This window comes from Anser cygnoides, chromosome 2, assembly GCF_040182565.1.
Source record: "Anser cygnoides isolate HZ-2024a breed goose chromosome 2, Taihu_goose_T2T_genome, whole genome shotgun sequence".
NCBI classification, from domain to species: Eukaryota; Metazoa; Chordata; class Aves; order Anseriformes; family Anatidae; genus Anser; species Anser cygnoides.
In genome coordinates this window covers 44,365,380-44,392,173 of record NC_089874.1, presented here as the reverse complement: position 1 = coordinate 44,392,173, position 26,794 = coordinate 44,365,380, and the positions used below count along the sequence as shown (strand labels likewise).

The window sequence follows — 26,794 nt, the reverse complement described above, 5'->3', positions numbered from 1 at the left end:
AGAAACAATCTGCAGCCAGTAACACAGGCTCAGGCGAGGATCTCAGTGAACTAGCATTTTTATTCATGATTGCAGTGGTGGGCGTCCTGCAAGCAGGAGTGCACAGCAGAAGTGTATCATAACCTTATGTTCCTTACTACCTGATGCTTAATTCCTACCATTTCCTTATTGGCTGAATACCACAGGTTCACAAACTACTCAACGCTTATTACTATTCCATATATGTACAATTTTATTTGACCAACTTTTTATTTCTCCTTTTCCTTTTTTTTTTTCCTCATTCTCTTGTGACTAGAGGGCCAGTGATTTTTTGTTTTTACCAATTTTGCACTGCTCGTCTTGTTTTTCCTAGCTGTCCTCCTTATCTGGGGACAGTGGGACCTTCTACTGTCCCCTTATCTGCTTAACATACTGTCTCCCCACTGCTATGCCACTGTTTATGCCTCCGCAATCACTTTGGAATATGCAAGGCTAGTGGAATTTTCCACTGCAAAAACATGACTTTAATTCTCACATTTCTCATAATTCTCACATTGTGATGCTTATGTTTCCTTCTGTTACGGGTCAAGAGGTAGTCAAAATACATACTCTTTCAGATATTAACTTTGTTGTAAAGCAACCTTTCCATTCAGAAATGTGTGTGCCACTTTATAGAAATTATTTGAAGGTGTAGAGTACCCATTTGTATTTACGGACCGTAAATACGGACTGCTGAGCCAGTGGGAGGAACTATGCAGAATGACAGGTAAGCCCAACCTATAAAGGAGAATGAGACCAGATAAAGCCCCAATATTAGTCCCATGCGATATTGTGACAATATTCATAAACAATATATAGTGAGACCTTCTGGCTAAAAAGTAGGAATTTCGTTCCTGTGCTCAGAAAGGTGGGAGGAGGTTGTTGTCCTGGATCTGCTTGAAAATAGGTACCCTGTGCAACGGAGCTGGTATCTGGCAGCGTCACCTCCTGATTCTCTCTCCCAATTTATTTTTTCCCTCACTGAGTAAAAAGAAGTCCCAGGTGAAATGAACAAATGAACAGCACACTTTTCTGTTGAATCAATTAAAATTATTTTCCCATCTGCATAATTATGCAACCAATTTGCTTACATAACTGATGGCTTCTATCAGGAGGCAAAAACATGCTGCGCATTATGAAAATTATGCAAATCCCCCAAGGGTTGTGCGAGTGTTAACTTGATTTAAAGCTTCACTGAGCTACACATAGTTCCTAAACCTTGTCAGCCCTCTTTTTAGCCTTTTCTGCCCAGAAATGCAATAGATTGTATGGAAATAGTGACAATCCGTAATAGTTAATCTCTTTTTGTTCTTATACTCTCATCAGCCACAGATGTTTTTGCTTTGGGGTTGAATGTCTCTGTAGCGACATGAACTACCTTGGAAGCAAAATAGGTGTATAAACGTGCATACGTGTCTGCTGTTGGAAATCACAGGAAAATAGCTTTTGATTTTCCTCTGGTTACTGCAGAGCTTGTGGCTGATTCTTTGCCCACTTGGTATTGTTTTCCTGCAGAATGAAGGAAATTGGAGGTGCACGTGAGTACTTTGATAACACTTACGTGCTCTTTGGGAAAGAGCAGATTTATTTCGGGGTATTCCTCCAATGGGAAATGGAGGGCTGGGGACATGCTGCACATTGAAAGGGACGGCATCCTTACATTGTGTGTTACGGGGTGGAATGGATGGAGTGTTATTATTCAGGTTTACAGGGTGGGATGCAGTTTGTGACCAAGGCACCAGCACCAGGAGAAGCGTGATCGCCATAACCCTTGCGTGGGTTTCACCTGGTCCCAACTTGTTGTGTAAAAGCATCCAACGCCACCCCCAAATTTCACACCATTCTAGTTTTCTGGAAGAAAAACGCTTGTTTCATTTGTTTCCAGTGCGTTTACTCAAAACCAGCAGCCGAAACCAGGCGTTTCCCCCGCCCACCTCAGGCCCCTTTGCCCCCCCCCCCCCCCCCGGGGCGGGGCAGCCATCGCCGCCCCTCAGAGCCGCCGCACTGCGCATGCGCTGCTCCCGCCCTCAGCGGGAACCCCCTGGGCGGCCGCCGGGCCCCGCCCCCTGGCGCCGTTTCCGGGGCCGGGGCCGCGCCGGGCGATGGGGGCCGGGCCCCGGCGGGCGGTGGGTGGGCAGGGGCAGGAGCGGGGGGCGCCGTGCGGCCGGGCCAGGGCGGGCAGGGCCGGGGCTGGGCGGGCAGCGGCAGCCGGGCCGCCTCGCCCCCTGCTCGTTGCCGGCTCTCCGCAGGCTGCCCGAGGAGCCAGGCGCAGGTAAGCCCCCACACGGGGGGTGGCGGCGGCGGCGACCACCCCCCCGGCGTCCTGCTCGGGGGGCTGCGGCGTGGCGTGGGGGGCTCCGTGCTTCTGAGGTGTCCTGCGGGTGAGGCTCCCTCAGGAGCCTGAGGCTCTAACGAGGACCGGAACGACTTGTGTGCAGTTACTGGGGCGTTTGAAGCGAGAAACAATGATGCTTTTGTCTGGTTATATAAAGTGTCGCCGCAGATTAGGGAGATTCGGGGTTTTTTCCATCTCCTGTCCGAATAACTGGAGCTAAACTTACAGGGAGAAAGCTGTCCCAGCACCAGAGAGCCTGCTAATGCACCTGGGGCAGGTTCCCGCTTAATACCATTGGTGGGACACTAAAAAATGAAAGGACCGTTGTCTCGCTCACCTGGTTGAAAATCAGGAGACAATTTAAAAACTGGAGAAATCTTAGCTCAACATATTTTGCCTCTACCTGCATGTGATAATACACTCTTAATAAACTATATTTGTCTCAATAAGATGCACTTCTCAAACTTCAGCTGTTTTGCAAAACAGTCAAAGTAACTTCCACGCTCTGTTGGAAACCAGGGCGGCGTCGGCCTGGTAGCGGCTCACCCCAGGTGACTCAAACTAACACACCTGGGGTGCTCGCTATTCTGAAAAGTGTAAAAACCGAGTTTTTTAAATAAAGTGTTTTTAAAAGCGCACCGAAAACATACGAGGAAGCATTGCCGTATGGATCTTCCCCCTTGATCCCCAGTAATTAGGCGCGTGGCTGCAGTCTGACGAGCTAAGTGTTTTATCTCCTGCTTGAAAACGCTCGATTTACAGATGCATAGTCCAGAAATAACTCCTCTCTCTGGTAGAAAATGCTGATTAATTATTGTGAATGCCAGCAAACTTTTCAAAAGACTAACAGGCGTTATTGCGTAACAGTCCTTCCCTTTGGTTTCATGTCATGGTCCAATAAAATACTTGGCATATAAGTTTTAAAATACTATCACTTGTTTGAAAGTTTTGGTCTTAGGGGAGTGAAAAATAACCTGGAATTCTATTAATTGGTGTGTGCTAATGCTTGAAAAGCTTTATTTTTTTTTATTTTCCATACTTATGTCAAAAACTGAACATCAGGAGAAATGGGATACACTTCCAATACAGATTTTTTTCTGTTTTTTTTTCCCCTAACTAGAACATCTTTAAATATTCATCTTCTAATCAAAACATAGTAGAAACTCTTGATGTTTGTTAGACTCCTTGCAGTCTGTTTGCAGAGAAAACAGGAAACTGTTCTCTGTGAAACTTTTTTTGTGCGATTTCTCAATTTTGTATTGCTATTCTGACTTTAAAAGTTATCACCCAAGATTTAGAGAAATACCGGTATATACTCATCTCCGCTACTAAACAGTTTTTTTCTTTTATTTTTTTAAGTGAGTGGATGGCCAAAAACTTTCTTGAGCATTGAGTCGTTGAAATGTTTTGCTGCTTGAGAGTCGTGAGAAGGTAAGGCATGTTGCTGACTTAATAAGCGTGTGTTTAGGAGTTTGCTTATGACTTGCATGTATGTAACATCGATGAGGTATTTTTTCTTTAATCCTTATTTCTTTGGCTTTTTCATCTGTACAGCTTGAAGCTATCAACAGAGCATCCAGAGTTGAAAATCCCCAAAAGCTATATGCTTGTCCTCAAGCAAGATGCTAAAAAGGCTCTAAACAAAGCAAGGCCTTGAAAATAGCTTAATTATGAGAAAGTGGTGTTCTAAACCTGAATACGATATCCAATATGTTACTGTATTACTGAGTTATTAAAGCTCAGTGTTTAAAAGTGAGCGAATATATCTGTAGTAGTGAGCTTAATTTAACAAAGCTTTTCAGTGCAAAAAGTTAAACTTCAGGGAGATGTAAAGAAAAAGTAAAAAGAAAGCTGAAGGGAATTAATCAATAAATTAAATCTGCCCTAGAGTACGATTGCATAATATATTCTAAGAGAGATTGTGTTTCACATCTTTCACGGAGTGGAGACGGCTGCCCTCGAAGTGGTTATGACCTTGATTTTAACATGAAGCCTTTCTCTGCTCTTCAAATCAGCATGAAGCTCTCGAAACAATCTGTTGTCCCTTCTGAAAGAAGCCATAAGCATCTTCCTTGCATTTTCTCTCCCTAATTTCATTTCAATTCATATATTTTGTCACTTCACTTGAAGGATGCCTCAGAGTTCTGTCTTTCATTTTCGGTGAATGAATTCTTCCTTCTGTCACGCAGACTAATTTTGGCCTTTGAGCGTTTCTCTTTTAAGCAAGTTCAAAATAGACTTTTGGCTGGCATCCTGAGCCTTCATACTAGCATGACAGAGTTGTTTAGATACAAAACAAGTGCACTGAAGGTGTCCATACTTGGACATTTTTCTTGTAGAATAGCAGATGGAAATGATTAATAATTTCCAGGTGCACTGGAACTTTTCCCCAAACTACTGGACACAGCATGCAATGTAGCTGGAGGGTAAACGTGGGATATAGTGTACAAACAAGGTGAAGAGAGAACTGAACCCCTTGCTTCTTTCTTCCCAGCAGCCGGGCCTAGTAGGATGTGGGTTTCTTACGTGGGTGTTAATCAAAAGCTGCCATCGGATAGGTAACTGGCTGAATTTACTTTTTTGTTGTTGCTGGAAATAATTTTTTTCGCTGTTGCGTCCACTTGCTACAGAAGACAAATATGAAGAAAACTTTTTTTTTTCTCAGCAAAACAGTTGTATTTGTCTTTCTGCGTTCAAAATAATAAAGCATATGACCAAGTGGACTTTCCATCTGGTGTGCTTTGTTGCCTTTCTTGCCAGGGCAGGCAGAGGTTTTTTCCTCTGTCACTGAGCACCTCTGGCACGTTCTTGTTATTGATAGCTTTCGCTCTCCATAAAAACACGATATTGCCATAGTGCTTCACCATCTCCTGCTATTTTGAGTAGGGTCGTGAGCTATAGCGATGAGTAGTCTTAGAGCCTTCCTCAGACGTGTCCAGCAAGGAGGTAGAAATGTTTGCCAGTAATAAATGACAGACTTTTGTCTTCCATTTAAATTGCATTCACAAAAATTATCTTTAGTCATAGCAGTTGGAAATTTCATCACTCTTCTTACGTTACAGGTTTTCCTTCCCACTTCTCTACACACTCTTTTCCTGTTTTCAGCAAGCTGACTTTTAAGACCTGCTAATTCAATATTTGCCTTCCTTTTAGAGGCAGAAACCATTAGCTTTAACTGCTTTATGTTTCTAATTGAAGAGCTGGAAAGGTTGACAGAAGAAAGGTAAAGTAAGGGTCATAGCATCAGCTTAGCAACTCGGCTGTTTTCATTTGCCAGTATGAGAAATACCATCTGAGCACAGGCTTAGGGTTTTTGGGGGGTGGGTTTTAATTAATGATAGCAGTCAGAAACAGTCTCACATGTTTCTGTGTCCAAAGATGATTTCCTGGTGTAGGATGCTGAGCAGATAGCTCTCTGTGCAGTCTTGCTTACTATTACTAATATAGTTGGGTTTTTTTTATGTGAATTGGAAGCAGCTTTGTTTCTTACCTTCCATATATTGCTTACTGCCTGCAGTTTGAATGAATGTTACTGTGAGGAGTGAAACAGTATTATATTGCTTAAGAGAGCAGAATCCCTACCTTTCAGAGTTGCAAAATAAAATTAATGTTAATCACAGATGAAATGATTGGTCAGTTGAATTTTTTTTTACCTTTTTTAGGTAAAGGAAATCATTCAATATTCACACTTTGCCTCTTCTTGCCATTTTTAAATACACTGTAATGTATGCTGACTTGAATATCAACTTTAAGCTACGGCAGGAAATGGTGGTGGTCTTTAATTCAGATCTTGTTTTTTCTTCCATTTCAGTCTTCTGTTACACAAATGTGCTGTTTGCAGAACTGTTGTTTAATTTATGCATAATTGGAGGTATTCAATCTTTTGCACTTTCTCTGCTTCCTAGAACTTTAATTTGACTTTTCTTTCTGGTCTTACTTGAAACACTCTTCTTTTCCTACCACTGAAATTCGTTTTTGTCCTTCTCTTTCAGTGAAGATCAAAGGACAAAAAAGTACTGTCATCTTACTAGACGTCTTCTATAAAGGAGTATGTTTGGGGAAATTAGATTGAATCTGTTTCAAAATTGACATGATTGTGACCCTCGAACAAATGCAGAACTTTTTGGTTGAATTGTGGTTATTATTTCTGGGAAAAATTTAATAGTCCTTGGCACTGCTTGAAAAAAAAGCGGGGCTGGGTTTTTAACTTGGAGGTTCAAAAGTATGTAAGGGTTGGTTTTCAGGAACAGCTTCAGGAACAGCTGCAAAAAATGCCACTAAAGCCAGTCTTTATCATTCTGACTACTTGACTGGGAAATTATCATTTGAGCCTACTTTAGAGGAAAATGTTATTGTACTTAAATGTCTTTAATCAGCCATTAGCATCCACCATGTCTGGAACCTGTTAGGTTTGCTCTGTATAAATGCAGTTTTGTGAGTCCCAAGGGGAAAAAAAAACAGCACTCAGACTTCTAATAACACTTTTAAATGATTATACTTGCAATTGAGAATGTTTACTCCATTCTGTCACATTCTAGTGTAATTTATATCAGTTTGTCACTTGATTGGTTGCATCATACATAAACATTTTATTATTTTGTTAGGTTATGTCTGGAGAAGATTTTGCTACAATGCATTATTCAGTCGAGAACGTTGTCAGGAGCTGATGCCATCAATGCTCTCAGACCTTTCTATTTTGCTGTGCATCCAGATTTCTTTGGCCAGCATCCCAAAGAAAGGGTAAAAATCTTACAATGGGATTTCTTTGTAAATGTGGCATACATCAAGGGTGAAAGCGTTCTGTTTTCCTTGCTTTCGGGGTGGGGGTGGGGTAGCATTATAACTGAATGCAGTTACAAAAGAACAAAAAGATGCACTGCTTAATTTATTTTTAGCAAGGATAGATCCTTAAACATTTTTTTATTAGTCATATTTTCTATACAATTTTTGTAAAGAAAATACGGAATCTTTCCCATTTAACGTATAATATTGCTTGAAATGCTGTGCATCATATTTGAAATCAATGGATTATTTTCTTAAGCCCTTTTTCTGAAAGCCCTAAAAATGGGGTTGGGGCATCTGTTACAGGAATGTACAAGTATGTACATCATACAGTGTGTTCATGCAAGGTAATTATTCATTTATGCTGAGAATATGAACTGTGTCATTCAGAGCAGCTGGCAGATTGTTTAAAAAAAAATAACACTAATTTTGCATTTGAGATTAAAAAGGTTTAGATGAGAACTGGCCATATTTGTTATTTTTTTAACAGGAAGTAAATGAAAACTCTCTGAAGAGGTTAAATGGCTACTTGGAGAATCTACAGAAACCAGGATTTCGCTCTTTTAAGCCAACTCAGCTTACTTTTTACGTAAGAGAAAGAGAACCAAACTCTTCTAATGTTCAAGAATCCTTCAGTACTTCAGGTGCTTTTATATCATGCAGAATGTATCTTACTGTATTAAAATTCTTTAAGAAAGACCATTGTGCAGTCTTTGATGCCTTGTGCAGTCATGATGACTTTTCAACTGAATAAAATACTGTCAAACCATGAAAATATGTATTAGATCAGACCAGTTAAGACCATCTTAAATAATTAAACATCTTGAACTTTTAAAAGTATTGAAAGAATGAGAATTTGAGGTTGAGGTCAAATTACAGTATGATGAAATAAAAAAACGCACTTTGATGTAAGTGATAATTGTTGTGCTTTAAATACGTTATTTATGTTTAACTCGAACAACAACAGGGTCCTTGTTTTGCAGACAATATGTAGTACTCAATATCAGGGTGCCTGTAGGATCGGCAGGAATTTCTTCTGAAAGCAGATGCCATATGTAATATCTAAAGCTTTAATTTACCACGTGTTCTCTTAGCTTTGAGACTACAGTCAATATTGCCAAATTTGGAATAGAGGTTTTGATTAATTTTGTTTTACATATTTGTCTCTGATGAATCAGAAGGCCTTATCTAACAGATGAGTTTTATGTTCTGTATTCTGCTAGTCAAAGAACTTGAGCAAATTGTCAGGTACCCTAGTGCCAGAAAACAAAATTGTACTGTGTTTCAAGAAAATCGTAGCAGTATGTCCAGTCTATTTATGCCAGTTGAACTATCAGCAGCATTCTGCTTTTGACTCCAGTACTGGCTTGCTTTCTTATTGGGTAGTTAGTCTAGTCATTTAGCTACTGGACCTTAGTTTTAGCCAGTGTGTAAGTGCAAATTCCATGCAAATTGATGATCAGTAATAATACGAATTCTTTGTTGGACTGCCACTGCTAAAGCAAAATAATATTTTCTTGGATTTTGCTGCATCTGCGGCTAGGTTTTCGATTTGTCCAATGATTCAGATACTTTAAAATGTTTATAGTTTTCAAAACAGTCAATTGTAAAGGTTAAATTGCTTTGAATTTTGCAGTGAATATTGAAAAAAACAATGTCACAATAATTTCTGCCTATGCACATCCTCATTTTAGCTCTTTTAAGATGAGAGAAATGTGAATGCAGTTAAAGTAATTTAATTAAATAATGCTAATTGTATTTTGTAGGGTTTCGAGCTGTCAGTTTTACACTACACACTAGGGATCTCCTGAGCACAGTATTAGATATTCTCAACTCCTGCAGTTTATCTACGGAGCATATTCAGAGTTTGAATGTGAACTCTCAGCCCCACAAGGAAGCAAAAAGCACACAGAACAGACCGATCAAATGGGATAAAACTTACTATTCGTTTACTGGATTCAAGGATCCTGAGGAAGACCTAGAACAAGCCCAAAGAGTGGAAACTACTTTAACGTATGTAAGGCTTGTATTTGATTTTATTTTTGTAACCTAGTAATACATGAAGAAAGATAATACATGAAAATTAAGGTCAGAATGTTTTAAGTTGCCAGATGGCATAGCATTGTGCTTCTAAAGGTACCATCAATTATAAATACTAAACTTGTGTTATATGTAGCATGTTATGATTTAGAAGTTGGTTGTTTATAAACTGTATAAACTGTATTTATGTGCTCCTTTTGGGGGAAGGGTTAAAATTAGCATATCAAAAACTTTTTTTTTATAACGAGACTCTTCTGTCATTTGAAATAAACGCAGCATTATGGTGGTGGTATCTTCTGAGCAAAAAATAACCCGTTACCCTACCTAGCATTTCACAAAGAAAATCACTATACTACATACTACTGTAAAACATTCAACTGGGATTTAGGAAGTAGACAACATTTCTACTTATTTTTACACATTGACAAGAAATGACACGAACGGTTATCTATTAACAGTCTGGTTTTAATACCTAGCCATTTGGCGCTGGGCTCCTTTTTTGTTTGCTGTATTCCCTTAGAATACTTTGTAAGAATTGAAGTATTCGTTTGTAAAAACGAGTGTGTGAGAATAAGCTCATGCTATCAGCCAAGGCTAAATCTCTTAAAGAGTAGCTTTCTCCTAAAAATAGAATGAACTGTTTATTCAAGGCCTTAGATGTGCTCTGTAAGTCGTGTTTCCAGGGTTGTGATTACTGACAAAAGAACGGTAAAACTTTGACCTGTATAATCTGTGCTCATTCCAGCTCTGTAAGAGTTGTGTAACTTGGCCCTTTAGTACCACCTCCTTTATTTGACAGTCTGTTAGGATAATTTATTTATTAAAGACAGATGACTGGGAACTTCTTTCATTAAAGCACTGACGTCTGAAGCAGCTCCCCTAAATAAATAGCACTAATCTGCTGCTCTACACCTTTCACGCCTCTCAAAGTTTTATAGTTGTAACGTTGTCAAAGTCTTTCCATTCAATCTGATTGCCTAGTCCCCCTGAAGATAGAGAGCACCAGGTTTACCTTTGTAAATATTTTAATGGGAAGCAGTTAGTGGTTTCAGTTTCTGACCTCTACTTTAAAAAAGAAAAAATCTCTTTACCTTGTAACTTGAAATAAAACATCGATGTTAGCAGTAAGAATTCAGTTAGATGTACTGTTTGCATGAGAGAGAAAATTCAACATTCTACTTTTTTCCTTTTTCCTTTTTTTTTTTTTTTTTTAGATCCTGGCTAGATGATAATGAAGCAAGTGCAGTTAAAAAGCTAAAGAAGAGTTTGCCACTTAGAAAAGAACTTGAACGTTTAAAAAATGAACTTTCTCATCAACTCCAGCTCTCAGATATCAGGTAATAAATTACCTTCTATTAATAAATTACTTCTATTAAGACAGCCAAACCAAGGCATTGTGTAATACCATGCCATGAGTTTTAAAGGCCTATTCTGGCACAGCAGCTGTATTTCATGTATGATACTGTTATTGCATTGAATAAGATTTCTCCAGAAGAATTGTAGCAGGACAGAAGTTCCTTGTTACAATCTGCTCCAAAAGACCTAACATTTGTAACTAAATACATAGGTTTGCTATGTTTTGAGGAGTTATGCACCTTCCAGGGTTTATATTAGACTTCCATCATTTAGAAAAGAATTCAAGTATCAGGAATCTGAAAAATAAATGTATTAATATGAAGCTACTATTTGTGATCCTCCAGCCTAATGCCTGTGTTCAGAGGTTGAATGAGATTGTTAGCTTTATTCCATGTATAAGTTTAGGACAGATGGAGTTAAAAAGGTGGCTTACAGATTCTATCTTATATCTTTGTCTGGTGCTACTGAAAGCCAAAATGGTATTGTTGGGTAACAGTAAATAAGCTAAGCATGCAGGCGGCTGCTCGCTCATAGACGACCAGTGGGATGGGAGGAAGAGAATAAGAAGAGGAAAAGTGAGATCTATGGATCAAGATAAAAGTTTAGCAAAGCTGTGTTTGCAAGCAAGGCAAAATGAGGAATTAATGCACTACTTCCCATTGACAGGCAGGTGTTTAGCCACTTCCTGGAGCGCAAACCTCAGCACTCATAATGGTTGCTTGGGAAGACAAATGCCATAACCAGAAATGGCCATGTCCCTCTGCTCATTTGGAGTCATCTGTCCTGGCTGTTTCCTTCCAGTGTCTTGCCCACCCCCAGTCTGCTCCCCGACAGGGGCAGAGTGGAAGAAAAAGAACCTCAGCGCTGTGCCAGCACTACACAGCAATAGCCAAAACATCAGCACGTTGTCCTTGGTCTTAGTCAAAAATCCAAAGCGCAGGGCTGCTATGAAGATAAGGAAATCCATCCCAGCCAGGCACAGCACAATACTGGAATGCCACTTTCACATTTCGAGACAGTTCAATATCAGCCAGCAATTCTTCCAAAGATGAAAAACATCGTTTTTTGATAGACTGACGACTTTTTAATTTAAACACTTTCTGAAATTTAATTAATAGCTTGTCTCTTCTTCCTGATCAAGAAAATCAAAATTCAAAATCAAAACTACGTTTTTAAGTCAAATCAAAACTACATTTATTAAAGTCACTAATGTAACACCTGGCTACTGAGTGGTTTAACAAAGATGATGTTATAGAAACAAAACTTACTCCACTCTAAAATATGTTTGTTTGTTTGTTTAAAAAAAAAAAAAGGCAACTTACTGCTAGAATCATGATACTTTGAGCTAGGAACTTAAAAGACAGCTTCCTTTATATACAATATTTGCTGCTCTAGACAAACATTACACAGTGTGCAAACAGAAACAGCATGCCACATGAGTGGACCAAATCCTGGCTAGTATGTTGCTATTTGCTTACTAACCCCCTTCTTATTGGGCAAGAGGTTTAATTTTCAAATTCTGTTCTGTCCACCAGCTTTTATATTTATTTTTCTTAGACAAGTTTACTCTTATCTGTTTTTATCCTATATTGTTCTTGGCACTTATTTCAAGAGAGATTGTGAAATTTTATTTAGACTTTTATCTCTTCAAATAGCGTGACATGGACAGCTTTTCGATAGGTCTTTGCTTTTATTACTGTCAAAGAAGTGTTACTTCGAATCATTTGACTTATAAGGTTCTTGTCTGTATCTCAGCTTGTGTGTTGTTGTTCTGTGTTTCTTTTTTTTATAAAGTTGAAAATGAAATGCTCTCATTTGTGTTTTTATCCAGGTGGCAGAGAAGCTGGGGTATTGCTCATCGCTGTAGCCAACTGCACAGTCTGGGTCGCTTAGTCCAACAGAGACCTGAAGTATTAAAGAATGTTAAAGGTATATCTCCACTATTTGTTTCATATATCCTAATAGAGTATTGATTCAAAGGTTAGCATGACTCTTCTGTGAAAAGGGAGCTGTAGTATTTTTCATGAGTGCTTCTGATAACTGCAAAAAAAACTTGCAAGCTTACTAAAAAGCTGGTGAGAATTTACATTTTAAGCTACTTTCTGTTTTTAGTGACCCTTCCTTACAATGTATTCTCTACACTCAGCTTTTTTACTTGATAAATGCAAGAGGAGTGAGGTGAGGGCACAAGACTAAGTACTAAAAACAAATGCAAAAAATCCAGACTGTGTCTTTGAAAAGATAGTGAGTAGCAACATGTTGTTACTCATAGTAAATTCAAGACAAAAATGCTAGTGGTTCTCTAAACATTCAATATAAGGAGTGCTTAATAGAATCTCTTTAAAATTGTATTAGCTTCTCTGATCATGCGTGTTCAATAAAACACTCACAATTAAGTCTCTTCTCAGAAAAAAGTAAAATATTCTGTAAATCTGACATACTGTTATTCTGATACAGCTGTTTTGGCCTTGGCAGTAGCTGTTTGCTATAATTGTAACTCCACATTTTTTGCCTGTTTCCAGATACTCAGTTTTGAGTGGCTTTCATTTGAGGGTTCACTTAATCCTTTGTCAAAAGACAGAGTGAGTAGGACAATAAGTATAAACTGTATCAAATTTCAAATTAGTTTCTTTACCTAAGCATGGTAAAGATGTAAAGTGCTAGAGAGGTCTGTCCTGTGACCTGGTTGTAGACTCCATTTTCGAATGTTTTTAATAATATACTGGACAAATAATAGCGAGTACCTAAAAGTACAGTTGGTCTTGCCTTGGGGTAAGAGGATGGACTAGATGTCTAGAAGTCAGTGTTGCTCGCTCTTAAGTATTTTGGAAACATGATTGCTGAGAGCACGTTCAAGTGTCTGTATGCTGAGGTAGAGAGGCGAGTTCAAGAGAAGCTTTTTTTCTTCCCCTAGGTACGTTTTCAACATAATTAGCTGCCTTTTCCATCTAGACTCTTGAAGAGTAATAACTGGTCTCATAATTGGAAGCCATTATGTTCTATTCTTTGTCTGATTTTTCCTGTCTTAGAGATGCCTAATTATTTCAATCTCATCCTTGTAGTTCTTGTGGAGCTTAACATCAAAGATGGAATGATGCTCCCTTTTTACAGTTACCCAGTATGATTCCTTACAAAGACAACACCTGCCCTTTTGATCTCAAGAATTAGTTATTGTGGAGTTACTGGTAGCATTACTTTAACTTACGGCTTGTTCAGCATCCAGCATTTTATTTAGTGCTTTTAGACATTTCCAACCATGTAGTGTTAATGCTGCATAACTTAGAAATTGTCATCTGTTGTTTTACTGCAGTGAAGTTAAGTGGTTTTATTTGGTTTTGGTTTTTGCGCTCTTTAGGTTTGGTGTCTGGTACATTCCAGATCTTCTATTTAAGCCTTATCTTGTAGACTAATATATCACACTGAAGACTTTTGTTGGAAGCTTATTTTGGTAAATAGTTGCCTGTGCTGTTACCCTCGAGAATACTTGAGAATCTTTGTGCTACACTTAAAAATAGCATTAGACTTTTATGTTGCTTTTATTCTTTCTTAAAAGCAAACCAATAAAAAACCTAATATGAAGGCATTCCTGATGGCTTGAATGCTGTAGACAGCTTTGTGGAAATAGTGTTGAATGGTTGTGCTAATAGTTCTTCGACCAACCTTTTCCACATACTTTAAGTATACAGCATATATATTTCTTTGGGTATATATTATTTGTACAGGTTCTTTGAAGATGCAGTCTGCTGCAATTTTCTTTTTTTAAGAACTGTCTTTGTAAGAAAAAGTCTGGTTAACTAAAAATCTATCAAATCTATCTGTTTAAATTGGGAAAAGATAAAAGCTAGTTGAGGTTGGTACGGAAAAATTCTGGAAGCAGAGTTTTCAAGAATCACTTTTTCAGATTTTGAGCAGAAGGAAAGCACCCGTTTATTTTTGTGCAGTGAAAACGCGTTGCTTATGACATACGTGGCTAAACCTTAAATAATTGTGGGAATAATTACAATAACCAAACTTAGTAAAGAGCTTTCTTCGCTCTTCAGGGCGCACAGTGGTATTCACAGACCGTTCAGGTATGAGTGCGGCAGGCCACATAATGCTGGGGACCATGGATGTTCACCATCACTGGACCAAAGTAAGATTTCAAAGCAAGTGATACTGTCTGCTCTGACATCCTTTTCTTAAACTGTAACCAAAATATTAATTGTTGCAGATCACTGATGAGTAATTTAAAGGAAATAACGCAGCTGCTATGTTTAGCATAACTGTGTATATTGCATCCCAAATATAATCCTGTGATGTGTTCTTACTAACAATCTCTGTCAGATCTTTACCGCTGCTCCTGTTAACAAACCAGTCGTATTCCTGATTAGATGTAAATCAAACTAATTTGTTATGCAAAACAAACGTGGTGATGGTATTCGCTTTGGAAGTCAAAGAGGTCTGTATTCAAACCTGAAAACAAGGGCTTTTGATTTTAAAGCGCACTGAAGATTAAACGATACACAGAAAAAGTTAGAATCATAGAATCATAGAATATCCTGAGTTGGAAGGGACCCTTAAGGATCATCAAGTCCAACTCTTGATACCGCACAGGTCTACCCAAAAGTTCAGACCATGTGACTAAGTGCACAGTCCAATCTCTTCTTAAATTCAGACAGGCTTGGTGCAGTGACCACTTCCCTGGGGAGCCTGTTCCAGTGTGCAACCACCCTCTCTGTGAAGAACCCCCTCCTGATGTCGAGCCTAAATTTCCCCTGCCTCAGCTTAACCCCCTTCCCGCGGGTCCTGTCACTGGTGTTAATGGAGAAAAGGTCTCCTGCCTCTCGACACCCCCTTACGAGGAAGTTGTAGACTGTGATGAGGTCTCCCCTCAGCCTCCTCTTCTCCAGGCTGAACAGGCCCAGTGACCTCAGCCGTTCCTCGTACGTCTTCCCCTCCAGGCCCTTCACCATCTTCGTAGCCCTCCTGTTGATGAAGATCTTCATGAGACTGGTTAGCTACTTGGTTTTTAGAGAGTAGAAACTTATGTTGCATTCTAACCCATTTTAGGAAGCATTCCTCAGTTCAAGTGCTTTATTTAGGAATTATTAAAAAAAGAAAGTAATAGAATAGTGTCCATGTCAGTCCGTAAAATGGTTTATCATAGATAATGATAACTAGAGTATTTTTGCAGTTTTTCCATACAACTGCAAATGCTGAGCCAGTGGAAGTTATGCCAAAAGCTACTTGGATTCTACTACTCTGTCATTTCTAGAGAGATTGGAACAATTTCACAAGTGGCAGTATTTTTTTTTGTATGAAAAGTGGCATTCTAGTAATAATTGGGTAGGTGGTAGGAAGTGACTGCTACGGACTTCCCTTTTTCACTTTCTTCCCTGTTCCAGCCTTCGCCCTGTCGCCTACCTTCTGTGTCTTGACTCACAATTCTGAACATTTGTTAATCTTTTCTGGTGTAGATGTGTAAATCAGAGGCCTCATCCTTCCCTCCCCTCCCTTCAGACTCCAGACAAACTATGTTATCAACCAAATCCTTAGAAAGTGCTTGTTCCTGCAATAGAGACTGCCTTTTTTTAGAACTGACATAAATCAGTCTGTCAGAACCACTCTTGTTGACAGTATGTAGAATACCTCTACCACTGTAACTGTGGTAATAAACATTTTACATAGGCCTTAAATTATAGTTGTTTAGGGATCTGGGACTATTAATTTCCATAGATAGAGAGATAAAGGACATCCATCTATCTTGTTATGGCCTTTGGTGCCTTTATAGTGTAAATATTGAAAATACTTACAAACCTTTTCCATTATATCTTGTACCAAAATGTATATATGTGATATTTCTGATTTCTTATATCCTTTGATTAATTTTTCCCTTGGGTTGTATGTTTGCACTGTTCAGTGTCTCCTTTTATAGTTTCTTGTTAATTTTTTCATTCTTACAGTTGTAATGTGCTGTGTAACGTAGGAAATGTTTGTTTGTGTGTGTGCCTGTACAGATTTTTGAAAGACTGCCAAATTACTATAAACTTCAGAAAAGGCTGCTGTTTTTGGAAGATCAGATAAGCCAACTTCTGGGAGGCATACAAGTTATATACATAGAAGAGCTGCAACCCCTGTTGACTCTAGAAGAGTACTACGAGACGCTGGACTCTTTCTATAATAAATTACTTGACAGTAGGCTACGTTTTCATCCTCACAGTCTGCGAGGCTTGCAAATGATTCTAGAAAGGTAGGTATTTATAGGGAAGATTTCTTCCTTCTAGAGCTTTTACTGTTTGTTTGGGTTTTTTTGTTGTTGTTAAACTGATTATTGCTTTCACTAAGAAGAAAACTAAATTTCAGATTTTCATGATGTCAGTCTTTTTATTTCTCAAGGTTTTGTGTGCCTTTTTCTGGGTTCAGAAGGAGTTAGACTGAAAGACATTCTGCATGTTTTAATCAACTTAAGAATCAAAATTAGAGTTTTTATCTTACAGTGTTGTGCTGGTTTAAATGACAGAATGGTTGAGGTTGGAAGTGATCACTGGAGATCTAGTCCAACCCCCCTGCTCAAGCAGGGTCATCTAGAACACATTGCACCAGATTCACATCCAGATAGGTTTTAAATATCTCCAGAGAAGGAGACTCCACAACCTCTCTGAGCAACCTGTTCTGGTGCGCTATCACCCTCACAGTAAGGAAGTTTTTCCTTATATTCAGTTGGAACTTCCTGTGTTTCAATTTGTGCTTCTTGCTTCTCGTCTTGTCACTGGTCACCACTGCAAAGAATATGACCCCCATCGTCTTGACACCCTTCCTTAAGATATTTATATACATTGATAAGATCAATTCTCAGACTTTTTTTCTCCAGGATGAGCAGGCCCATCTCTCCTAGCCTCTTCTCATATGACAGGTGCTCCAGTCTGTTGATCATCTTTGTAGCCCTCTGCTGTTCTGTCTCCAGGAGCTCCATGTCTCTCTTGTTCTGGGGAGACCAGAACTGGACACAGTACTCCAGGTGTGACCTCACCAAGGGCTAAGTAGAGTGGAGGATCACCTCTCAACCTGCTGGCAACACTCTTCCTAATGCACCCAAGTATACCACTGGCCTTCCTGGCCACAAGGGCTCATTGCTGGCTCTCACGGTTAACTTGTCGTCCACCAGGACTCCCACGTCCTTCTCCACAGAGCTGTTTTCCAGCAGGTTCAACCCAGCCTGCACTACTGCACGGGGTTATTCCTCCCTGGGTGCAGGACCCTGCACTTGCCTTTGTTGAACTTCACGAGGTTGCTCTCCACCCAAGTCTACAGCCTGTCCAGGTCCCTCTGAATGGCAGCACGGCCCTCTGGTGTATCAGCCACTTCTCCCAGTTTTGTGTCAGTAAACTTGTTGAGACCGCACTCTGTCCCTTCATCCAGGTCACTGATAAATAAGTTGAACAAGACTGGTACCACTAGCTACTGGCCTCGCCCTAGACTCCATGCCACTGGTCGCAACCCTCTGAGCTCTGCCATCCGGCGAGTTCTCAGTCCACCTCATTTGTCCACTCATCTAACCCATGCTTTCTGAGCTTGCCTATGAGGATGTTGTGGAAGACCATGTCAAAAGCCTTGCTGAAGTCAAGGTAGACAACATCCACCTGCTTTCCCCTCATCTACCCAGCCAGTCGTTCTATCATAGAAGGCTATCAGGTTGGTTAAGCATGATTTGCCCTTTCATGAATCCCTGCTGACTAATCCTGATCACCTTCTTTCTTCCCTATGCTTAGAGATGACATCAGGATGAGCTGTTCTATCACCTTTCTGTGGATAGAGGTGAGGCTGACTGGCCTGTAGTTTTGTGGGTCATCCTCCTTGCACTTTTTGAAGACTGGAGCGACACTGGCTTTTTTCCAGTCCCCAGGCACCTCTCCTGTTCTCCATTACTTTTCAAATGTGATGGAGAGTGGCCTCGCAATAACATCAGCCAGGTCCCTCAGCGCTCATGGGTGCATCCCATCCAGGCCTATGGATTTGTGGGTATCAGTTTTGCCTAAATGATTTCTAACGCCATCTTCCTCAACTAAAGGAAAATCTTTCTTTCTACAGTCTGTCTTTCTTGTCTCTAGGGTTCCCTGGTCTTCCTCTTGCTACTGATGTATTTGAAGAAGCCCTTCTTCTTGACATCCCTTGCCAGATTTAACTCCAAATGAAATGGGCCTTAGCCTTCCTCACTGCATCCCTGCGTACCCTGACAACATTCCTATATTCCTCCCAAGTGGCCTGTCCCTTTTTACCACACACTGTGTACTTCCTTTTTCTGTTTGAGTTTTGCCAGGAGCTCCTTGCTCATCCGTGCAGGTCTCCTGCCCACTTTGCTTGGCTTTTTACTCATAGGGATGCAGCAATCTTGAGCATGGAGGAAGTTACACTTGAATATTAACCAGCTCTCTTGCACCCGCCTTTCTTCTAGGGCCCTAACCAGTGGGATTCCTCCAAGTAGGTTCCTGAAGAGGTCAAAGTTTGCTCTCCTGAAGTCCAGAGTTGCAATCCTACTTCTTGTCTTGCTTCCTCCACACAGGATCCTGAACTCCCCCCCATCTCATGGCCACTGCAGCCAAGGCTGCCACCAACCTTTACGTCTCCAACTTGTCTTTTGTTAGTTACAAGGAGCAGCAGCACACCTCTATCGTTGGCTCATCCACCACACATAGATCAGTTGACATCAGTGCTCTGAAGGAACCTCCTGGACTGTTTGTGCCTAGCTGTGTTGTCTTTCCAGCAGATGTCAGGGTGGTTGAAGTCTCCTGGGAGAACCAGAGCCTGTGATTGTGAGGCTATCTCCAGCTGTCTGTAGAAGTCTTGGTGACTTCCTCTTCCTGATCATGTGGCCTGTAGTAAACACCCACAATAGTGTCACCCATGTTAGCCTGCCCTTGTTTCCTTACCTTCAAGCTCTCAACTCACTCGTAATCCACCCCGAGGTAGAGCTCCATACATTCCAGTTGCTCTCTCACATAAAGAGTAATTCCACCAATAAAAGGTTTTGTGCAGTCAGAACAACACACAGTTACATATAAAGGTGTTGGTGTGTATTTTTTGATGTTTTTTGACTGAGTTGCTTATGAAAAGTAATGAAAAGGTTTATGTATGATGCTTCTATATTCTCATAAGCCAAACTTGATTTGTTTTTTACCAGCTATTCTGAATGTGATTTAGTGATATTCTTACTCATAGTTAGAATTCATTCTGAAAGTAATTCATGTCAATACTAATATGAAAAAAATACCTTGGTTTTTATTTCCATCATGTTTCATTACAGTGATAGATATACACCAAGCTTACATGAATTTGGACATTTTACTATCCCAACAGTCTGTGATCCAGCAACCCTTCAATGGTTTATTGTTGCCAAAGCACAGGAAGCAAGAGAGAACCTGAAAAGAAAGGAAGAGTAAGTGTTTATATGACTTGGTACTTTTAGCTTATGAAAATCTTTGTATACTTGTAGCTGTTGTAGAACTTTGAAGAAAGTATTTGTGCTCTTCTGGTGGAAAACCAACTTCTGTTTCTAAAGTAAAGCTGTGCTTACCTGCTTTACTAAGTTAAAAATTCAAGTGTTCTGTGAACACAAACAGTTGTCAGAAAATACCCATCCTTCAGCTGGTAGAAATAGTTGTACTTTATTCAGAAATTGTACTTTGTTCAGAAATTTTATTCAGAAATTCAGATCCTTGCCTACAAGACAATTTTTTAATGACATCCCAAAAGAAGAGTTTTTCTTTTTTTTTTTTAACAAAGAAAAACTCTTACTCTTTTCTATAGAGTAAGAAAAGCAACATACTTCTACTAATGTTACTTAAATTGCAACAAGAAAACAATAAAATAAAACTAAAAACAGCTGGGACTGACTAGAGAGTTATTATATCTAGTTGTTTGTCAGTCAGATGAGAAAAAGATTAGGTAGCACATAATAAGGGGAAGAGAAAAACTAGGGATAGAATGATGGAAAAAAATACCTCCTTGGTACTTTTTCACAGATGCTTGTGAGATGAGAGTGACTACAGTGAGTCTCAGTACCAGCACTTAATATTAAGTCCATAACATGTAATATCCAGCACACTTGTAAATTTTGTTGTTGACCTTGTATGTTCTGTGTGTCTTTGAGGATTAAGAAGAGTGTGAAGTAGAGATGCTGATTTTATTTTGAATAAAACACTGTGATGGATAACTGGGTGTTACTATCCTTTTACAGGTCATTACTGCAAGCTTATCCTTCTGCTTTTAATGAATTGTTGAAACCTCACACTTTGTTGTGAGCACATCTATGATCTAGAAGATCCAGCTAGTTTTATGAAGGTTATTTTAGGCATAAGCATTACTGAAAACTTTATGGTTTTAGTTCTGTTAAGATCTCATTCCTTGGGAGGACTCATCTGGGAGGACTTTGGTAAAGCATGGAGGTTCTTTGGAGTTTTTCCATAATCCAAGCACAGCTATGAAGGGTTGGTTATTTTTGCCAGTGATAACTGTTGAGTAGCTCTCTATCCAGCTTTCTGTATGTGACAGCTGGAAAAGTGTTGTCTATAGAGGTTGGGAGGGATGTTGTTGCAAATGTATGCATTTGCATCTGGTAACTCACTCCCCCCAAAACCCTCATGTTACCCCACATCATAAAGACACTCATCCAGGAATAATGACATCTTTAGGTTAACAGTGAAAGAACTGTGGGGCTCCCCTCAGAGTATAAGCAGCTGTGTTGTAACAATGTAAGAGGCAAGCTAAATATCTCAGCTCTTCTGTGTGTTGGATGATTGCTGGTTTGTATGAAATAGTTGAGAACAGCTATACTCGGTCATATCAAAGGTCTGTTGAAACCCCCTCATCTGTTAGCTTGTGGAAAGGCTATGTGAATGGGGCAAAATTATGGTGTTCTTTTTACTCTGTACTCCTCTCCAGTTTCTAACAGTCTGTACTTGACTAAGTAATTGAAGCTGGAAGTGTTATCTCATGTTAAAAGCATTCACTAGATCTTTATTCCCTTCTTAATTGTCTAATTATTTTTTGAGCCAGCTTACACTTTGTGGCTTCAAAATATCCTGTGGCAGCAAATTGCAGAGTTGAATTAGGTTTACCACGTGTATATTGAAGGAGGGAAGAGGTATTCTTTATTTTATAGACCATGGCCTGATGATTTCATTTGGCATTCTTGTTCTTATGCTGTAGGTGATAGAAAACAGTCACTCTGTATTTATCACCTGTTCTTTTAGTGTGTGGATATGTCATATTTCTCTGTTAGTGTCCTTTTATTGAAGCTGAAAACTGCTTTTTCCTTTTAATGGTTCCTTGAACAGAACCCTTTCTGTACTTCTGATTTTCCTTAGCATCCTGTGGTTGTAAAGGGGATCTGAGATAAAGGAAAATGTTTTGAGATGTACTGGATATACTTTGTACATGCAGGTGATTGTTTTACATGCAGTAAATGGCATAGTGTAGTTGGAATTCTCTATGACCTGATATGCTGGAGAGTTTGGACATTGCTGTTCTACAGAATTGTGTTACCTGTGTGGATAATGTCAGTCTTCTAGTATGAATCCACTTCCTCCCTTTCAGAAAGTATCTGTTTCGTATTGTGGTAGAGGTATAAGCCTCCTTGTGGAAGTGACTAAAAATAAGCCTGCGGTTGTCATTACGTGCAGCTGACTTTATATCCTTCAAGGGAGCTTGGGGTTCTGCAGAACAGGAAAGCTTGGCTCACAGGTATTAGAGAACATGCTCAGGAGAGTGGTGCAGATATGCTCAGTGGAGTGGGCAGGCTTGCTCCGGGTCTGTCAAATCTGCCTTTTTGTGGTAGTGTCCAGCTTCATCCCTTCTGGAATATGTAGCCTCACCAAACAGGTACAGAGTCATCCCACCTCTGCAGCTGGCACTGTCAGACCTAGCCAGTACCCAAGCTGATCCAGGTGCAGCACAACTGCAGCAACACTCTCCAGTCCTTCTCCATTTCCAGGTTCAGCACAGAGGCCTATTAGCTCAGAGTCCGAGTTGTAGGGCAGCAGTGGTGCTGCTCTTACAACCAAGCTGGCTCTGAAAGAAGTTTAACTATGCGAATGTGGCATACTGCCTGAGCTAGTAAGTCCTGCTGAATCCGATCTGAATCTGCATCATACAATCCATAGTTTCAGTGATCTTAATTCATTCTGCAAATTAACTTTACTTCTGAGGAGCTTGAATTTTGCTGTGTGATCTGTCTTAGTACTCTTTGTTTGGAGTGAATGGAAATAATCATCTGCAAGCTATGAATTTGATATTCTGTATACTTCCTACAATTAGTAAGTTATTAGCACATTTAATACACATCAAGTGACTGTACCTGTCGTCCATTAGATTTGATGGCATGCAGAGTACTGTTCTTAAGAAGAGTAGTTATTAACATAGTTTTACTCTTAAACTTCATACTTTGTAGGTTATTTGAGTGCTTCCATGCCTTATATTAAAAATAGACCTCACAGAATTTTTCTTTTGGTATTTTTATGACTACCTTGTTAGCAAAAAAAATTAATGATGCGGGCTTTCAAGTGTGTAGGCATGCTGTTGCCCATGGTCATGGAAGCATATGCAATTTAGCTTCTGAGGCAGATGTGGGTATTGACCTGCACAAAAATTACAGCAGTACCATACCTGTACATGAGGAAGCGTTACCTTTGTTTACATGTGTATAATCTGTAAATGTAGTTACTCAAAGTTTGGTTCAAGTTAATGATTTTTGAAAATTCTTATTTTGTCCCTGTATGTTGTCTTCATTTGCTAGGATGATGATTACAGAAAAAGAGCTAATTGGTACTTCCACTGAAAAATTTTCTTTGGATCGGCTGTATAAGGAACCCAGCGTTTCCAGTGCACAGATGATAAATTGCTGTAAGCGACTGCTGGAAGAATCGTTACCCTACCTACAAGGCATGCACCTTTGCATTTCACACTTCTACTCTGTGCTGCAGGATGGAGACCTGTGTATACCCTGGAACTGGAAAAGTTGAGGACATATCTGATAATCAGATGAATTGTTTATTTTCTGTAAGAGGCTATAAATATGAATGTTTTTAAGAGTAAATTATTTAAATCTGTATTTTGATATCTGTGCTCAACCCTCAAATTTTCTTCTAACTGCTGCTCAGAAAGGATTGGAGTCCTAGACAGTTTGCACAATGCGCAGTATTGCAAGTTCTAGGTAAGGTAGCTGTATGTTCTCTGTACTACTGTAGGAGTCCCAGTGTATGAAAGCAGTTGTCAAACTGCATTTTTGTAGTTAACGGTGAAAAGATATTAAATTGCAAGTCTGCAAAAATGTGCATGTGTGTTTTTAATACACACGAATATTGCCAGACAGACTTCCTTGAATATAGAGTATACTACTCAAACCAGACACTACATATCACCTTAATGGATTTTTTCAATGCAGAAATTGAGTATATAAGTTATCTGGTGGCAATATTGGCATTTCATATTGCTACCTCTTAATGAATTAAAAAAAAAAAAAGTACTTCTATTCTGCAGAAGAAAGCAGTACATTAACTTGGTCTCTGTAGTACAGTTTCATATGCTGGTCCAATATTGTTGCCTTAGAATTTCAAAATACACCAGTTGTACTGTCTGCGCTTACTGTAGAGGAGATGTCATTCTATTTTTGTTTTCCTGTATTTGTGAAGCAAATACAATTCAAATTTTGTGAAGACTTATCTTTCTGTACACTACTAACAGTTTGCAAATCCCATTCACGGCACTTACTGCCTGAGTAGTTTAATGTGACGTCTAAGGAAAGGAAGCATTGATTTGAGTGGGATTGTCTGCAAGTGTAAGTACTTCTCAGTGAGAGCAGGGAGCTTGCAGTAAGGCTCTGTAGAGCAAACGTGTGTCTTTACTGGTACTTTATTGCTTAAACAAAATGAAAGTGTGTGAATTTGTCGACACTTTTTCATTGTAATACATGCCAAGATGTATTTTGTATCTGGGTTACTACTTTGCAAAACTTCCTTTGAGGAGAATCCAACAGCTTAATGTTTATGGACTTCACCTATAACAACTGGCAAAAAAAAAAAAAAAAGGATTTGTCTGATGTTTACCTGCCTTATATTTACACCTGTACTGAGGAAGGAAATTATTGGGTTCTCCAGTTTTTCAGTTGAAAGGTTCAATTTCAAATTATGATGTTGCAAACTTCAACAACAACAACAACAAAAAAAAAACACTGTGATCTCAAATGCGTCTGTTTTAAAATGGAGAGGCAGAACTGGAGTTTCTTGGGCCTTTAGTTCAGCCAAATTTTTAGCAATTCCTGTATAGGTTATAAAGTTCAGTTGATAGTTTCTTCTGACTAAACAGTTAATTTCTATTGCATGACACTTCCCCCTCTGTCCACCTAGTATTGACAATAATGTTTGTGTCCCAGTTGAACTAAGCAAATGAGCCAGTCCTGTCACCTGTAGCCTCGCAATACTCCTTGTAGCTCTTTGAAAGTAGGGTGGCTTCAGTAATAAAAGCTGTGTAGCAATTTTTTCTCCCTTGAATTGAATGCCCCTTTACAGGCATTCAGGCAGGAAGCAGCTCTCCAATCTCTGTAGAAGAGAGAAAATGTTTGATGAGGGAAGGTTAGTAGACTCGATCAAGATCCTGATGTGATTGTGACAGGAATCCTGCTAGGGATTGAGTGAGGGCTGACATTAATGTCATAGAAAAGCAGTGACTAGACTTAGGGACCTTCTCTTTGAGCCTTAAAGATGGCAGCTAGAACTGGCTGGAGAAGGAGAAGTAAGCTGTAAAGAGCCCTTATGAAATAATGTGGGATCTTTCAGCAAGTTTAAAGGGTCTGTCAGGACCCTGGCCTGGCACAGTGATAGGAGTAGGCAAGGACAGGCGAGAGGGAATGGGATGATGGAGTTTAAATGTGGAAGTAATGAAAATAATTGCAATTAGACGCTTCCAGTCTGGAATAGATCTCATGAGTCTCACCATTCCTTCTAGCAGGGAAGTAGCTAAAATCCTCTGACAAAACGTGTCAGCCCCCAAAAGGCTGGCAGCCTGCTTCTTGGATGCTTACTGCCTGGCTGAGTTCTTGTGTTTGTGCAATAAGCCAGTCACAGTTCTGCTGCTATCCTCCCAGAGAAGGGGGCTGCATGCTAAAATCTCTAAAAACTGCTCAAAAATTGAGCAACGGCAAAATTAAGATTCTTTCTAGTTCAGTAATTCAACATTGTAAGTTCTGTATCTTAGCTGAATTATTTTGTAGCACGCTTTCTGTAGTTCAATTTTACTGCAGAACGGTTGAGTTGAGTTTACAAACGTACTGTCCTCACAACCTTTTTTTCTTAAATATATGTAGAAAAGCAGTGGGGAAAAAAAAGAACTTAACGTGCATGTTATAGGTATTATTTTATTTTTGACAAGTTTGATTTATTTTGAACACTGTCCTGAAAGTAACAGAACTGTCTGTTTAGGTAGCTGTGTATGGTTTAAATCTGTCAGAATTATATTTTATGTTACAGTATTTTAATGAGGGGGAGAAAAAGGGGGCTAGAATTCTGAAAGCCTTTCATCACAATGGCAGAGTGGAAATGGGAATTTGAAACTTTGACCTGCTTTTAAATGGGGCAGAACACCTTGCATTCTGCTCAACAGACTGTATGCTATCAGCTCGTTGTGGTGATAGTTTTAAATGAGTATTAACATCTACCATGGTGTTTTTTGGTACAGAATTCCTGCTTGCTCTGTGACCAACAACTGAAAACATGCTCAGTATGAAGTTTCAAGAAGTGTTTGTTTTAAAAACAAATTCTAATATCAAATTAGGTGGAGTTGATGTCTTGCTGTTTTAGTCATTAATGTTTGGCTTAATTTGAGTTCTCCTCCTCCTGTTTAGAAATTCGCAATAAACGTTTGAAAGATAAGTAAAAATCTTTCCCAGTGATCAAAGACTTGAAACGTGTGCTGGTCATCCGTCATGAGTTAATAAACCACGATGCTCAGATCATGTCATTCAGCCTCTCAGGAAGGTTTATTGTTTTAGCGCAGTTGCCAGAAGGAAATTCAAAAATTTAGTGCTAGAATAAAAGACATGGGGACTTAAGAAAAAAATAAAATCACTTTTAATGCGTTATTTTGATGCTGTTTAATACTTTGATCTGGAGATGCATGCAGTGGCAAACATCAATTTCCATTTTGTCAGGTGTATGCTTAACATTTTATGGTATCAGTTCTGTATGAATTCCAGTGTTAAAGTTTCCTACATGTATTTTAACAGCTTAATATGCA

General features: G+C 39.4%; 1 protein-coding gene across 1 annotated transcript; it reads left to right on the top strand.

The window, feature by feature from the left end:
- Positions 1-2,132: 2,132 nt before the first annotated feature.
- Positions 2,133-26,457, top strand: TCAIM (T cell activation inhibitor, mitochondrial). The gene is made up of 11 exons (XM_013192742.3): positions 2,133-2,290; positions 3,713-3,784; positions 6,958-7,093; positions 7,626-7,779; positions 8,902-9,148; positions 10,390-10,512; positions 12,363-12,460; positions 14,572-14,663; positions 16,528-16,760; positions 19,812-19,943; positions 23,301-26,457. The coding sequence occupies exons 2-11, from the start codon at positions 3,756-3,758 to the stop codon at positions 23,524-23,526; spliced, it is 1,470 nt and encodes a 489-aa protein (XP_013048196.1). The 5' UTR covers positions 2,133-2,290; positions 3,713-3,755; the 3' UTR covers positions 23,527-26,457.
- Positions 26,458-26,794: the final 337 nt, after the last annotated feature.

Coding starts and splice junctions, on each gene's coding strand:
- TCAIM (XM_013192742.3), top strand. CDS start 3,756: ATGTTTTGCTGCTTGAGAGTCGTGAGAAG. Junction 12,461..14,571: donor AGTATTAAAGAATGTTAAAG/GTATATCTCCAC, acceptor TTCGCTCTTCAG/GGCGCACAGTGGTATTCACA. Junction 16,761..19,811: donor TTGCAAATGATTCTAGAAAG/GTAGGTATTTAT, acceptor GTTTCATTACAG/TGATAGATATACACCAAGCT.